This window comes from Papaver somniferum, unplaced genomic scaffold, assembly GCF_003573695.1.
Source record: "Papaver somniferum cultivar HN1 unplaced genomic scaffold, ASM357369v1 unplaced-scaffold_125, whole genome shotgun sequence".
Taxonomy (NCBI): domain Eukaryota; kingdom Viridiplantae; phylum Streptophyta; class Magnoliopsida; order Ranunculales; family Papaveraceae; genus Papaver; species Papaver somniferum.
In genome coordinates, this window is record NW_020621603.1 from 10,324,704 (window position 1) to 10,340,972 (window position 16,269).

General features: G+C 37.1%; 1 protein-coding gene and 1 long non-coding RNA gene across 3 annotated transcripts; one reads left to right on the forward strand and one right to left on the reverse strand.

Annotated features, from left to right (window-relative positions):
* Positions 1–4,362: 4,362 nt before the first annotated feature.
* On the reverse strand, positions 4,363–6,267 carry LOC113331224. The gene is made up of 4 exons (XR_003350810.1): positions 6,078–6,267; positions 5,841–5,921; positions 5,641–5,691; positions 4,363–4,716 (listed from the first exon to the last, which is right to left on the reverse strand). It is a non-coding gene; the product is annotated as an uncharacterized LOC113331224 (long non-coding RNA).
* A 900-nt stretch (positions 6,268–7,167) lies between these two features.
* LOC113331584 (LRR receptor-like serine/threonine-protein kinase FEI 1) lies at positions 7,168–12,120 on the forward strand. 2 transcript variants are annotated; one of them, XM_026578286.1, is made up of 13 exons: positions 7,168–7,360; positions 7,457–7,592; positions 7,684–7,755; positions 7,848–7,919; positions 8,019–8,090; positions 8,221–8,292; positions 8,411–8,482; positions 8,792–8,898; positions 9,094–9,267; positions 9,353–9,685; positions 9,779–10,033; positions 10,126–10,259; positions 10,344–12,120. In XM_026578286.1, the coding sequence occupies exons 1-13, from the start codon at positions 7,273–7,275 to the stop codon at positions 10,539–10,541; spliced, it is 1,785 nt and encodes a 594-aa protein (XP_026434071.1). In that variant the 5' UTR covers positions 7,168–7,272; the 3' UTR covers positions 10,542–12,120. The 2 variants fall into 2 exon arrangements, with proteins under 2 accessions (XP_026434071.1, XP_026434072.1); XM_026578287.1 differs by having other exon boundaries at positions 7,273–7,360; positions 9,782–10,033.
* Positions 12,121–16,269: the final 4,149 nt, after the last annotated feature.

Here is a 16,269-nt window from a genome sequence, read left to right on the forward strand (position 1 = left end):
CATTTTTGGCTCAACACATTGTTTCTAGCTATATGACTGACTCTAAGGCACAACAACTTATTTCTCCATTATTGATAAATCTTTTTATTGTGGAGAACTTTTCTTGTCAAGAAGGAGTGCTAAGATTCAAACAAAGAATCTATATAAGTGTTGATTCAAATACAAGACATATCATTATCTCTTCAGTGCACTCTTATGTTGTGGGCGTCCATTCTGGTATTCAAGCCACATATATTAGAGCCAAGAATTATTTCTTCTATCCAAAAATGAGGGAAAATATATACTCATTTTTCTCAAAATGTGATGTTTACTAGATAAATAAAGGTGATCACCATTATCCTGCAGGCCTTCTCAAGCCACTACCCATTCCAGACCAAGTTTGGAAACATATCTCAATGAATTTCATTGAAGGGTTTACCACTCAGTGAAAGAAAGAATGTCATCTTAGTGGTGGTTGACAGACTGACTAAATACAAACTCTTCATTTCTCCTCTTTATCCATATACAACCACTACTGTTGCTAACGAACTTAACAATTAGGTAATCGAACTTCATGGGCTTCCTACTTCTATCATCTCGGACAGAGATAAGTTCTTCACCAGCTTATTTTGGCAAGAATTGTTCAAAGCCTTGGGTACCAACTTAAATTTCAGCATTGCATATCATCCTCAAATTGATGGACAAACTGAGAGGGTCAATGCTTGCCTAGAGAATTACCTCGGATGGGTGGCTATCCACAAACAAAGAATTGGTGCAAATAACTACATATGGCAGAGTGGTGGTATAACACCAAATTATATATCAGCCTCAAAATGAGTCATTTGAAAGCATTGTATGGGTATGATCCTCCACATCTTTCTTTTCCTTATACAACTACTACTTCTATTACAGCTGTTGAGGAGTATCTTCAGAAGAGGGATGTCGTCCTGGGTCTCTCAAGGAAGACTTTACACAAAGCTCAGAAGACAATGAAACTATATACTGATACTAAGAGAGTGAATCGATATTTTGAAGTTGGAGACTTGATCTACCTCAAGTTACATCCATATCGGTAGTCCTCTATGGTCATCAAAAAAATGTCAAGCTCTCAGCTAAGTACTAAGGACCTTTTCTAGTTATTCAAAAGATGGGTGATGTGGCTTATAAGTTGCAGTTACCACTCATCTCCAGAATCCATCCTGTTTTCCACGTATCTCAACTCAAAAGGAAGATTGGCACTAGTCACACTCTATCTCCAGTTCTACTTGTTGTTGATCATGAATGTCAGATTGTTCACAATTCTGCTGCCATTCTCGACTCCAGAACCATCACGCCGGAGGGTTGACCAGATGCTTATCCAATGGACTAATGCTTCCCCAGAAAATGCTACATATGAAGGTTCTGCAAATGTTCATGCACACTTTCCAGATTTTAATCCTCGAGGACAACGATGTTGTAGAGCGGGTGGGATTTTCATATGCCCGGTTAATGTTAGTAGTCAGTCTGGTGGGTTCCCTTATGCATGAGAAGTTATTCATTTAATAAGGTAGTCGTTAGTAATCATTAGGTTTGATTTGTTTAGCCGTTGTGCACCGGCAGGCTGTCACTAGGTGTACTACCTGGATTGTGTTGCTTTATGGTTAGTCATTATAAGTATGTAAGAGAAGGCGGATGTGTTCATCATCAATTATTAATCAAATTACTTTCAGTAACATCGTCTCAAACTGGTTCAATTGAACTAGCAGGCTCTTACCGTGAGGTTTGAGAATAAACCATATCATTTGTTTGTTTGATTGATTGTTGTGATAACACAACAGATGCATCCAGATCTTTGACACATCATTAAATATACCACACTAGTTCCCCTAAGTTTAGTTTAATTTGAAAATGAAACATCAAAATTAATCTTGGTAAAGGTGTTAGATGAAGGGCTCCAATGTATATGCACCTAGATCTGAGAACCGAAATTTCTTCTCTCAGATAGTACTCTATTGATATTAAGTAATTGTTATGGAGGACTTTATCTCTCAAAGTATACCACGGGTATTTGAGAACTTTATATCATTGAAAAACATGTTAAAACACCTACCTAACGACTATAAACATGGATATCAAATTATATATATTTCTTATACTAACCATAATCAATCAAAAAGATTGTTTTAGAAATATATCCTTGTTTAATGAGATAAGTCAATTAGTGTGACAAATTTTACAATAAGTAGGTCATCTAATAGTAGGATGGAGGGAGTACGATTTTCAATCTTAGGAATAAAAACTAAACCTGACTTTTCAAAGTTGATAACCTGACCAGAATAGCTATAAAACAAATTAATAATATTATGTATATATATTTTTAGTACTACTAACAACAATTTTAGTGAATATAAAACAATCATCAATAAATGGATAATTGTTATATTGTGTCTGCGCACTTCAATATCATAGATGCGACTAACATTTTAAACGCGAATTAAAAGCCTAAAACATAGATTCCATACTAATAACAAAGAGATAAGAGAATAAGAAATCTTGTTATATAAGATCCCCTAGCTTGTGCAAGAGAATATCACACGACCCATGTATGTGTAAAAAGTTATACAACCTACATCCACCATGAAAAGATAGCAAGATAAGTAAGTAAAAGACTCATAAGAACACAAGATATGCGTGGTTCGGCATTATTATCTATGTCCACGGGGGTCAAAGGATTATATTGTTAATTCTCTCAAATTATCACGAAGAAAGCTCTCAACAATACTTGATCTCTTTCCTTACTTACTCACTTATCACCTACCCTTCTCTCCATATACAAGGGTCTATATTTATAGGTTAAGATATTCATAAAATGAAACTATAGTGTGGGTCACATTTCATTTGTTTTGATGGTCATGTGGGGTGATTGGTAATGTTTCTTCCCAATACTTGCTACTAGATCTCATGTCATTCCGATGAGTATGCTTCCCCATATGCCTCGTCCAACCCGATCATATTCCTTCCCGATGTTGATAGTTCAATACTCCTTGATCCGACATCGTTGCTCTTCCCGACCTGAACGTGTTATCCTCTCTCATGGCCCCACTCTGATTAGATTTTCCTACTCTTCACGTGTGCCTCGTCAGTGCTTTAATGCCGTGATTCCCGACACACCTCTTTCCATCATATCTGGTTCTCCATTTTACGTGCTCGTCCTATGTGCGCTTGGTGGATATCTCTTTTCTTGTGCTGGTGTCGGATGATTCAGTGCTCCACTCTGCACCGTCTCTGATGGGTCATCGTCCGAAATCGCGCCACGTACATTTTTCAATTATTTGCTACTACAACCCATTAATAAGGAGAATAAAGGTAGGAATAGTAGGCGAACACACATACTCATGGATCATCTCCTAACAATCCTCGTGAAGGGTTAACCTTCGACAAATAAATACAAGAAAAAACCAGTCGTGCTGCCGAGGTCCCTAGACATGTCATATTTGATATCCGACTTTCTTATGTCTACACTTTCTCATAACTTCCACAACTTCACCAAAATTCATTTTCCGTTTCCAACTGTTATAAGGCATTGGAGACTGACGGATTGATTCTCTTTCCGTACAAGAGCTTATGGAATCCAAAAATCCCACAAAAGGTAATTTTTTTTGTTTGGAATCTTTGCTACAATGCAGATCCTACCTTGGATCCTTATAGAAACTCTTTATGGTTAATGGATGTTTATTATGTAAAAAAGCAATCGAGTCAAATCAGCATCTCTTTTTGCATTGTGAAACAACTAGGGAAATTTGGTTTTTCTTTTGGAAGAGTTACAAGTTGGAGTGGGTTTTCCAAGATAGTGTTGGGAATGCAATTTGGGAATGGAATAGGAAAAAGGGAATACTACTAGTATTAGAAGAAAAATATGGGACATAATTTCGTTTGCAATTTGGTGGGCAGTATGGATTGAGAGAAATGGAAGATTATTTAATGGGAAGTATAAGAATCTGCACCAAGTCATGGATAGTGTCAATATTTCCATCTTCAATTGGTGTGTGGGCACTAAATTTTTTTGAAGGGATTACATTAAACTTCATTTTGTATAATTGGGAGGCGATCATGCATTAATTATGATCTTATTTTTTTCCTTATTTTTTTGGTAGCATTTTGGTAATGTCTTCATTGGTGGCTCTGCTATTATTAGGGCTGCACATAGTTCGGTTTTTATCGGTTTTTGGCAAAACCTAAACCGAAACCAAAGTACTCGGTTTTCCAGTTCTGAAAACCAGTGAAACCATTAAGCTTACTCGGTTTTGTTCGGTTCGGTTTTGAATCGGTTTTGCATAAAACCATTTTGGTTTTGGTTAACCGACAGATTTATATGCAGTCTTTCATTTTCATCGGTTTCTGATATCCGACAGGTAAAATTTTCAATAAAAATGTCAGTAACATGAAATTGACAAAATTGAACCTGCCATAAACATAATTTTAATGCTTTAAGATTACAATCATGTACTAATACTAACACAAAGTAGACTTCAATCAATTTCTTATCTGATTAAGCATTAACCTACATCTTTTTAGATGGAAAATCAACCTAGATGTCCCATTCTTCATAGGATCAGCAACAAATCTAGCGTTACAGTGACAACACTTTGCATGTTTTGAAGGTGGCACTTCCATAATAAAGTGATCCCATACTGCAGCCCTAACTTGACGTCGTCTGCCGATTGGTGTTGCATTTTCCATAGAATGGTGTAATAGTACCTGCACATAAGTAGAAGCTAGTTATATGAATAAAAGACTCCCTGTAAACCCCAACATTACCCACCTTTATCTATGTTCCTTCATATCCAAACACTCAATACTGCTGAAGTCCATGTCAAACAGGGTTTCAACATACCTAAGAATCCATGTCAAACAGGGTTTCAATATACCTAAGAAATTTCAGTTCTTAAAGCACTTCACATATTATGCAGTGAGCAAATCTCAACATTACAGTGGCAAAAACATACCCCGGAATCTAGATAGATCAGTTGGCAACAACATAACACCAACACTATGTTGGCAACAACATTAATGTCTAAATGCTAGATATCAAATTGTTTTCCTGTCTCTTTTAAATGTTTAAAATGACTAACTATCTTAATGTTAAAAAGACGGAGAAGGGAAATGCAAAGACATTGTTGAGGGGAAATCCGAATGTGTGTAACTCTGAGATTATATTTAACTCTCCACAGTCCATACACATTCAAACTATGTTAAACAAGCCACAAGAACTGAACCAAGTAATTTCTTTATGAAATGTACAACAAGAGATCAGCACTCTCACATGTTCACGGTACTAGATAAAGGAGCATATGCACAACAAACAACCTGCCTAGAAATTCAATTGTTCCCATCCAGTAAAATGCAAAGACTTAACCTGCCTAGAAATTCAACAACTATTATCTCTCTAAGAATAAGACAGGTCCCATCTAAAACCAAAGACACGAAAAAGATATGCACAACAAACAACTTAGTTGTTTCCCAACAACCCACAACTTGCTTATTAATCCTAAACATTTGTTAAGGATTCAATACTTAGAAAATACAAGAAGAAGAAGGGCATAAAACTGTTATGAATTATTTGGTAAAAAGATAAAAAGATTGAGAAATCATCATATCTGATACCAACAAACAATCCAGTACCTTGTTGTACAGATGACTCCAAATTGCCAAGAATCTCTAATGCTTCCTGCGCTGCAATTAACAAAGAAAAATTTATCAACACCAACAAAACCTGATGTATTCGATTCCTCAAATACCTCAAATAAAATTGATAACCCAATAAAAAACCTAATCAACCTAAAATCAAACTCAATCGCTTCTCAGACCTCTTGAAAGCTTACCAATTACAACAATTAGCTTCAAAATCGAGAGAAACCCTAAAGATGATTGAGAGCACGGATCCTTAGTTCAACCACTGAAACCTGAATATCAAACATATAAAACCATTAAATCAATTCAATCAAACGAAATTATCCCACATATTAACCTTAATTCATAAACTTAATGAAAACCCATGTTCAGAATCAAAAACCAAAAAAAAAAAAAAAAAAATCACAGAAAATCGAAGATTAACTTACAAGGGTGCTGATTTGGAACCTTGCATGGTATATTTGTGATTACTTAGTGGATTCTAAGATGATGAAGAATAAGAAGAACAAGATGGCGATGATTCGATGAATCTGGTGATGGTGGTGAATCTTTGTGCTAGAAGAGAAGCAGTAGCAGCCGAGAGAAAGAGTGAAAGAGAAAGAAGAAAGAATTTGTTATGATGGAAAGAAAAAGATGAAATCAATATACCTAATTCTGACGGCTACGATTTACTATTATCAATATCAATGGTTATAATTAGTCAATGCATATATCATTCGGTTTTCACGATTTTTTCGGTTAGGTTTTGAGCAACAACCGAAACTGAAACCACTTTAATCGGTTTTTCAAAACTAACAACCACAACGAAACCATTGTGTTATGGTTTCGGTTCGGTTTAAAAAATCGGTTTCGGTTTTAGTTTTCGGTTTAGGTTCGGTTTTGTGCAACCCTAACTATAATGGAGTCTACCTGTTTCATGTAACTATATCTTTTTCTTATTGTGTTGGTAAGAAATCATTTCTTAATATATTTTGCCCTTTTTGAGTTAAAAAAAAAAATTAACCACAAAAATACCACACCAAAACATTTTCTCTCACAAGATTCCGGAAGGTGGGGTCCATTAAAAGTCAGAAGATAGTCCTCAGTCCCCGGTAAAAAGTCACAAAATAACACTTCAACTCCCGTAGTCCATCCAATGCGAGAGACCAGTCTACTTCACTCTTCAGTCGCATTTACTGCACCAACAGTAACTTTCACAACTACCACTGTTGAAAAAGAACAACTAAAATAAATGCCTGTCGCCTTAAAATTCGAGTAACCCATCAGTAGTTCAGTACATCTTGCAGCATTCTCGAAGTTTCACCTCTCAACTCAAGTACTCCCTATACGGCCTTCGATATATAACCAGTCTACATCCCAAGGAGAATCAATGATGCTGCTCCAATCAACAACGGCTACCAACAAAAGTAAGAAAGCACATTTTTCATGTTCCCCCTCTCAAACAAAAGCACCCAAACAAAGTAAAAAAACCACAGTAAAGGTTTACTTTACTCTCTCTAATGACTTCTCCTTCCATGATCTTTGTTTCTTTTTCTTCAACAGTGATAACTATACAAGAATCCTAGAAAGAAACCAACAGCAAAAAAACCTCATTTTGTTTCATCTCATCTCATCAGAAGAAAAATGGGTTTTTTGGCTCTAGTCATTTCATTACTAACATTTATCTTAATAACCCTTTTAAGTTCTAACTCTGTAGCTCTAACTCAAGATGGTAAATTTTTTGAAAAACCCTTTTTTGTAATTTAGTTTTCCATTCACTTTTTGATTTTATATCTAATTTTTTTGTGTTTTTTTTAATGAGTTTCAGGTAAGGCATTGTTGGAAATCAAAGGGTTTTTGAATGACAGTAGAAGATTACTTGATAACTGGGTATATACTGATGAATCTCCTTGTAGCTGGACTGGAATCACTTGTCATAAGAATGACAATCTTGTTAGTTCTATGTATGTTCTTCAACTCACTCCCCAACATTCCTTTACTTGAGCTGAAATTTTGAAGATTTTTCTTACTGATTTTAGTTAATTGGATTTTCAGAAATTTAGCAAATATGCAGCTTGGAGGGATAATATCTCCTAGTCTTGGAAAGCTTAGGAGATTGCAGAGATTGTAAGTATCACTTTACTCTTTTGTTTCTCTACTGTTTAAGAGTAACTGAAGTTTGGTCATTGAGTGTGATTGTTGTTGTTAATTTGTATCAGGGCACTTCATCAGAATAGCTTGCATGGAACCATTCCTACTGAAATTTCTAATTGTTTGGAACTCAGGGCATTGTAAGTGTTTCTCACATTTCCTGAGTGCCTGAATTTAGTATTAGCTTCATTTGCTTAGCTATTTAACTTTGTTTAATGGGTTTGGTTTGTTGATTTTAGGTATTTAAGGTCTAATTATCTTCAAGGAAGTATACCACCTGAGCTTGGAAATCTTACAAATCTTATCATATTGTAAGTCATTCGGAATCCAGTATCTATCTTGTGTTCAATTTGGTTTAATTTGGTAGGCATGTCATTTTTACTGGAGCAAGAAAATGTGTTTGATTATCCAGCTCACTGTACAATTTGGGCACGTGTGTAGGGATATATCGAGCAATTCTCTTAAGGGATCCATACCTCCCTCCATTGGTCGTCTTACTCGGTTGCGCTTTTTGTAAGTTGTCATCCGTTCTAATTTTCATGTTATTGAGCATTTATTTTGTGGATAGATTGGCTTATGGGTAAGTGCTGTTTTGGTATTATTTGATATGGTGCGATTTTGTGCTTTCCAGAAACTTGTCAACTAACTTTTTCTCCGGTGCAATCCCAAATGTTGGAGTTCTTGTCGGTTTTGGGAACAAGTCGTAAGTCATCTCTTCATACTGTGATTCTTCTCTTGTGCTTGTAAATTCTGGTTGTAAGCGGTTAAAAGTGCATGTCTTGTATGTCATAGAAAAATTCAGGGAGTGAAGGTTGCAGCTGTTTCCGACATATTTACAACTATACTTACTTACACTTCACAAATTTCAGCATAAAACGGTCTATGTTACCTACATTTCAAGAACTGCACACACCCAACAAAAATCTTTTAGAATATAGTTTTGATTTGGTTCCCGTGTCAAGTTTCTGTTATACTTTACGTAAAATAGTTTTGGATTTGTATATATGTGTAGGTTCATTGGAAATTTAGACCTTTGTGGCCTGCAACTTCAGAAGCCATGTCTTGGATCACTAGGGTTCCCTGCAGTCTTACCACACACAGAAAAAGATGAAACAGCAGGTATGATGTAGGATATCATCAATTTATTTCATGACATCCAAAATTTTCCAATCCGTTAGTAGTGATAGTGTTGTTACCAGAATTAATCTTATAAGGTAAAGCTAGATATCTACGCTACGCTGGTTTGTTACAAGATTTTCACTATCTCATTACTGACACAATGACACTAATTTGACATTGGTGGCGGAACTGTAGTTCCTTCTAAGCTATTTTCTCGTTATCTCAATGGAGTTCTTATTGCTGCAATGTCTACAATGGGTCTTGCACTTCTTGTGCTGCTAAGTTTCCTATGGATTTATTTACTATCAAAGAAGGAAAGAACAGCAAAGAAGTACAGGGAAGTCAATAAACAAGTTGATCCCGACCCAAGTAAGTGGATTTGTGTTTTCTCTTTCCTAAATCTCTATCTGTGCATAAAGTATGTACATAATTTAGTTTTCCATTATCTCAATAGGTGCAAGGCTTATTACTTTCCATGGCGACCTTCCATATTCCTCATCTGAGATCATTGAAAAGCTCGAGTCACTCGATGAAGAACATGTAGTGGGGTCTGGAGGATTTGGCACTGTATACAGAATGGTTATGAATGATTGCAGTACATTTGCTGTTAAAAGGATAGATAGGAGTCGAGAAGGATGTGATGAAGTTTTTGAGAGAGAACTTGAGATTTTGGGCAGTATCAATCACATAAACCTTGTTAATCTTCGAGGTTACTGTAGACTTCCTTCTGCCAAGCTTCTTATCTATGATTATCTGGCTTTGGGTAGTCTAGATGATTTACTTCATGGTAAGTTCATCCTTATTTAGCAAATATCCTTAGAAACAACTGAATTCTCATGTCATGTGTGTGATTTCTGCCTTCATGTTTTTTTTTTTTTAGAAGATGGTGAAGAAGAACAGGTCTTGAACTGGAATTCTCGTTTAAGGATAGCCCTTGGCTCAGCACGAGGATTGGCTTACTTACACCATGATTGTTGTCCGCGTATAGTTCACCGCGACATAAAATCTAGCAATATACTCCTTGATGAAAATCTAGAACCACGAGTGTCTGATTTTGGCCTTGCTAAATTTTTGGTTGATGAGGATGCACATGTCACCACTGTCGTTGCTGGAACATTTGGTTATTTAGCTCCAGGTTAGTTTCTTCATCAATTATAGGTTTCAGATGCATATATACTGTCATTTCAGGTCCAACTGGTGGACTAATTCTTGATGCTTTGTGTAAAGAATATCTGCAAAGTGGACGGGCAACTGAGAAATCGGATGTTTATAGCTTTGGAGTTCTCTTGTTAGAGCTTGTAACTGGAAAGAGACCTACTGATTCGACCTTTATCAAGAGGGGATTGAATGTTGTTGGTTGGGTAAGCATTTCGAACTTCCACGTCTACTTTTTCTCCCTCATGCAAAAGAATAAGCATCTTAGTCTGCCCTCACTGTTATTGCAGATGAACACTATGGTGGGAGAGAACAGGTTAGAGGATATTGTGGATACAAGGTGTACAGATGCCAATGTGGACACTTTAGAAGCGCTTCTTGAGATTGCTGCAAAATGCACCGATGCCAATCGAACTCTACAGATGCTAGAAGAGGTTATGTCACCTTGTCCTAGTGAATTCTATGAATCTCAATCGGATTATTGTTGAAAGTGGACATTTAGCTTAAGTGATGTTGTATAGGGTTTCTGTATATGAGTTTTATGTAAGATAATAGGTGTTATACATTTGGAATGCATTTAGAGATTTTCCCAGTAGTAGAATCAGTACCTCTACTTGCAACTAGTGGTGTGGTAAGCGCTTACGCCTGCCTGTTTACTTTTTCTTCTCCTGTGTAAATTTTTGTGTTCCGTTTTGTATATCTTGCTTTGCACTCCGCAATTTTCTTCGTTCTTATCCCCTTTTAGTACGTCATTTTATTCTTTTTCATTCTGGACGGTTAGTTAAAATAACCTGTCTATTCTTCCATCCTGACTTTTGTGTAATCCATTTTAATATGCGGCAATCTCATCACTTACACGGCTCTAATGTGGAGTCGAAGCAGCTATTTTTATTCATTTAAAGTTGCGTAATGTTAAGAAGAAGATACCATGAAAATTTTCTCCAACTAAAGTGAAATCCTGCATTTGGCAAGGCTTAGGCCGGCACTTTCAGCTTTTAAAATCTTCTTGTTAAAATGTCCTTAGAACAAATCGGTGGAGCTTTGGTGGGAGAAACAGTATCAGATCTACTGATAACAGTTCTTGATGCCAAGGATAAAGCATTGAGTTTCAATCCTTGCTTAGAACGACTAAAGAGTACATTAGAATCAGTGATACCCAAAGTTGCAGAGATGAAGCGACTAGATCAAGCAAGAGGGAGCGATCATAGACAAAGACCGGAACTAAAGAAATTGGTACATGCGTTAAGGGAAGGGAAACTCCTAATTAAGAGTTGTTCAGAAGTTAAGTCTTGGGATTTCTACTCGAAAAAGAAGTATTCGGAGAAAATACTTGAACTGGATAGTTACTTGTTCAGGTGTTTTCAAGTGGATGTGCAAGCCGCAATATGGTGTGATGTTGGACAGCTCTTGGTTAGTATTCACAAAGTTGACCAGATGTTGGATCTCTTGGCGGCAGAAAAAGGAATTAGCAGCATTAGCATCAACAGTGATAGTACTGAGAATCCCGTTCAGATTCAACATAGCAGCAGCCGAGATGTAATAAGAGGAGGTTTGGTCAATGATGTTTTTCGTGATCGTGGTGAGGGAGGTGTTGCGACCATTTCCCCAATGGCAAGCACTTCCACATGTTGTCCGTACATGGACTCTACCGGATCAAACAGATACATCGCCGAAGTTCTGAAAATCAACTATCAGAGTGGAAAACCTCGGAAGGCAAAAACAAGGATGAGGAAGTTTGGCTTCTCCTTTCTTATGCAATCATGGAGACTCGAAAATCGGAGAACAACCGTGCCTCCAACAACCTTGAAATTTCAATGGGTGACATAATTTTGCATGTAAAATGGAGTTCTTTGTTCTTATGGGGACAGGGCCGTCTTAGGCCTAGAGCGGGATGGCCGACAGCCCTAGGCTCAACTGTTTGACGGGCCTCAATCAAATTTTCCATTTGATAGCCATGTTTGAACTTTGAACCTCTCTTTGCATTTTAAATTGCACGAAGAATGAAACATATTTTAGTAACTGTGATAATATGGGCCCTTTGATAATATGGGCCGTTTAGATCAATCCTAACCTTGATGAAATGTGCCGCTTGAATTGCATTTTAAATTGTTTTTTTTTGTTTTGTAATTAGAAATTTATTAAATAAAAAGTCCGAACCAAAGAATAACAAAAAGCTCATGAGAGTTTTTTTTTTTTTTTTTTTGAGAATAAGGCATCTCATTGAAAAGCTAGCACTCCAAAGGAGGTATTAGAGCCATATAATATAGAGAGTTGTGTGGTTCTTCTTATATTAGATTTATCTACTGCAAGCTATTTTAAGATACAAGTCGGAGGGAGAACATTCCAGTCCGCGACAAAAGATAAAGTTTTAGCATATTTAGCAAGTGAGTCTGCTGATTCGTTTCCTAATCTAGGCACAAAATAAAAACCCAAAAAGTTATGACAATCTCTAGTGATTTTAGAGGCTTCATCTAATAGAGCTTTACTTCTCCAAGAGATCTCAGAGTTTTTTCCATCTAAGTAGTTGAACAAGCTTTCACTGTCCCCTTCAATGCTGAAGTTGCCGATATTCTTTTCTTTCGCCCATACTGATGCCTGGTAAACTCCTACTGCTTCTGCTTCTTGTGGATCTATTAAGAGTGATGGTCCTGCTCTGCCTACTTCAAAGATTCCTGCATCATTTCTCAAAATTAAAGCAACTCTTGAGGGGGTTATAGCTGAATCCCAAGCGACATCAATGTTAATTTTGTGTGAGTTGGTCTCAGGTGCCATCCAAATAGGTCTAGGAGATGTATTCCTACACTGCTTAGTTTGTTTAGTGCCTTTTCTAGTCCAAAAAAGAAGATGACTTTGGATATCCTGAGATAGTTGTGTTGGTGATCTATTTTTTGATTCAAAAACTCTATTACATCGCCTTTCCATATCATCCATATTTTGGTTAAAGCTGATAAAGCGGGGGTCTAACAACACCACCCAATACTTCGCTTAGCAATCTGTATGGACAAACTCCGAAACACTTTCTAGAGAATCAACTAGACAGTTAGACTCAATCTATGTAAAAGTATCTCAAAGAGTTAATATCTCTCTCTTGTTTTGATTCACTCAAGCTAATAGAAATCAGCGAGTCTATAATCAAACACAAGGAATAACTTGGATGGTACCAAAAACCAATGTCCAAGGATCAATCAATATCAATCAATAACCAAAGGTCGGATTTCCAATCGATTGATTCAAAAGCACAACCTGTATTATTTCCATTATATAAACAAATATAATGCGGAAATAGAAATAACACAGACACCAGAATTTTGTTAATGAGGAAACCGCAAATGCAGAAAACCCCGGGACGCAGTCCAGATTGAATACACACTGTATTAAGCCGCTACAGACACTAGCCTACTCCAAGCTAACTTCGGACTGGACTATAGTTGAACCCCAATCAGTCTCCCACTGATCCAAGGTGCAGTTGTACTCCCTACGCCTCTGATCCCAGTAGGATACTGCGCACTTGATTCCCTTAGCTGATCTCACCCACAACTAAGAGTTGCTACGACCCAAAATCATAGGCTTTAACAATAAACAAATTTGTCTCACACAGACAAGTCTATCAAAGGATCAATTTGTCTCCCACAGAAAAACCCTAAAAGTTTTTGTTCCATCTTTTGATAATAATCAAGGAGAACAGGAACCAATTGATAATCCGGTCTTATATTCCCGAAGAACAGCCTAGATTAATCAATCACCTCACAACAATCTTAATCATATGGTAGCGAAACAAGATGTCGTGGAATCAAAAACGATGAGACGAAGGTGTTTGTGATTACTTTTTATATCTTGCCTATCGGAGAACTCTCGCGATCTCAAGCCAATCAATATGATTGTACTCGTACGATAGAAGGTGCAAGATCAGATCACACAACTACAATAAAAGTAGTATCGTTCTGGCGTCACAATCCCAATGAAGTCTTTAAGTCGTTAACCTGGTTTTAGAAGGAAAAAACCAAGGTTTAAAGGAGAAACGACTCTAGCACGCAAACTAGTATCACACGTAAGGTGTGGGGATTAGTTTTGCACAATACTAGATGTCTCCTTTATATAGCCTTTCAAATCAGGGTTTTGCCTTAGTTACAAAGCAATCAATATTCACCGTTAGATGAAAATCTGATTTAGATTCAAGCTAATATTTCTCAACCGTTAGATCGAAAACTTAGCTTGTCATACACAAATGACTGTATGCTTCTAGGTTTTTTAACCGCACCCAAACGTGTACATTGTTGGTTCAACAATAGTCTACCCAAAGAGATTAACCATATGAGAGTTTCATACCAACCATGTCCTTCTTCACCATAACTAGTTCAATTGACTCAAATGAACTAGTTAAGAGAGTTGTTCAATTGCAAGGAAATCTTATGTAACTACACAAGACACAATTGAAGCAAAGATGATTTGATTCACTCGAATCGGTTCATGAACTTTAATAGCCACTGTTTGCAAATACATTCCTTAGTCTTTTAAGATTAAGTTCAGAAATCATCTTTAGATATATAACCTTATCAAGTTTGCAGACTAGGTTCGCGGACTTAAGACACCGGATAGAGTTTACAAACTCCAGCAGAAATTCTCGGGTTCGAGAACTACGCCGGTTCGCGGACTTGGCTCACGCAAGTAGTTTGTCAACTCCAGCAGAAATTCTCGGGTTTGAGAACTTCGACAGTTCGCGTACTGAGTTCGCAGACTTGGCACTTGCCATACTTCCGGTTCTCTTGATCAACAAAGTTCGAAAACTTCGATTCAAGGAATCCATTGGTTATGTAATCTAAACTCTCATTCTAATCATTGAAACATTCTTAGAGGACGTTATATAGTTGTTACACTATTTCTCGTTAAAGAATTTTCAAAGTGATTGAAACATTCATGACTTTTGTCACTAGGTAAAGATAAACTTGGTCGAAGTGAAAAGCTTACCAACACGTGTTTCGAGATATAGATAGGCGAGGTATACTCGGCTCGAAATATCAAATGTGTATGATCTAGTCTATATATATAGTATACGACTTTTATCTCAATGAGTAGGAGATATAATAGATAGACTTTTGAGTGACAGATAAGTTCAAGTCTCCACATACCTTTTTTTCGAGAAGTTCCACCGGTTCCTTGAGTAGATCTTCTACTTGTATAATGAATCGCCATGAAGTCCTTGAGCTCAACTGCACTTACTATCCTAGTACGAGACTTAGCTATAAGAGACTAGAAATCAAGACTTATAGTTTTGATCACTAACATTGACAAACATGCTTGAGATAGCAACGCATGCGAGTTTGACCGAGCAGTGCTCTAACAGTATGTATGCTTGCATAGTTTTTACATCTAGGCGCGTAATTCCCTGTTTCCCTAAGTTGTACATTGCTTAAGTTATTTGATAGCCTGATACACTTGCTGCCTTACTGAGCATTATCTCACACCTGCAATTTTTGGTACCCATGAGCATAATTCTGTGAAGACTGAACACCATATTTACGGTAGAACTTGTTATTTCACTGAGAGATTCTTAATCTCGGCAGAACCTCTATATGTGTGCATGCTCCTGAGACACTTGAGAGACATATTTTCTAGATAGAATTGTTGTTCCCTGTGCATCCTTGATCACCTGAGTCTGATTTCTATTGCCATAAGTCCTTAATTACTGGAGTTATTCATTTGATGCTTGTCTAACCAGTACAACATAGTAGGTCTGTGTGCATACGTCCGAATTTTTGCTTTTGATTCTCGTGGCATTGCTTCCCTGTATTGAAAAATCGTTTGGTTATCTGAAGGTTATAACACGTTGACTGATATACATGCTAGGCTATGATTGTGACCTTTAGAGACCAAACAAATCGACTAGTTAGAATCCATCAAGAGGACGTAATCGACATACCTAGTTCTGAAGTAGACAGTTTGGCCAATTCGAGACAATGGGTGAGGAACTGAACCAACCCCGTAGACTCAAAGACTACAAGTACCCAACTAGGGCAAGCCAACCCTCTTGCATCATTCTACCAGCTGATGCTGTCCAGTTTGAACTGAAAGCAAGCACGATTCATATGTTGCCTGTGTTTAGAGGGGTTGATGCTGAAAATCCCTACCACCATGTTAGAGATTTTGAAGATATCTGTGGGACTCTGCGTTTTAACCAAATGTCGGAAGAGTCCCACAAACTGAGACTACTTCCCTTCT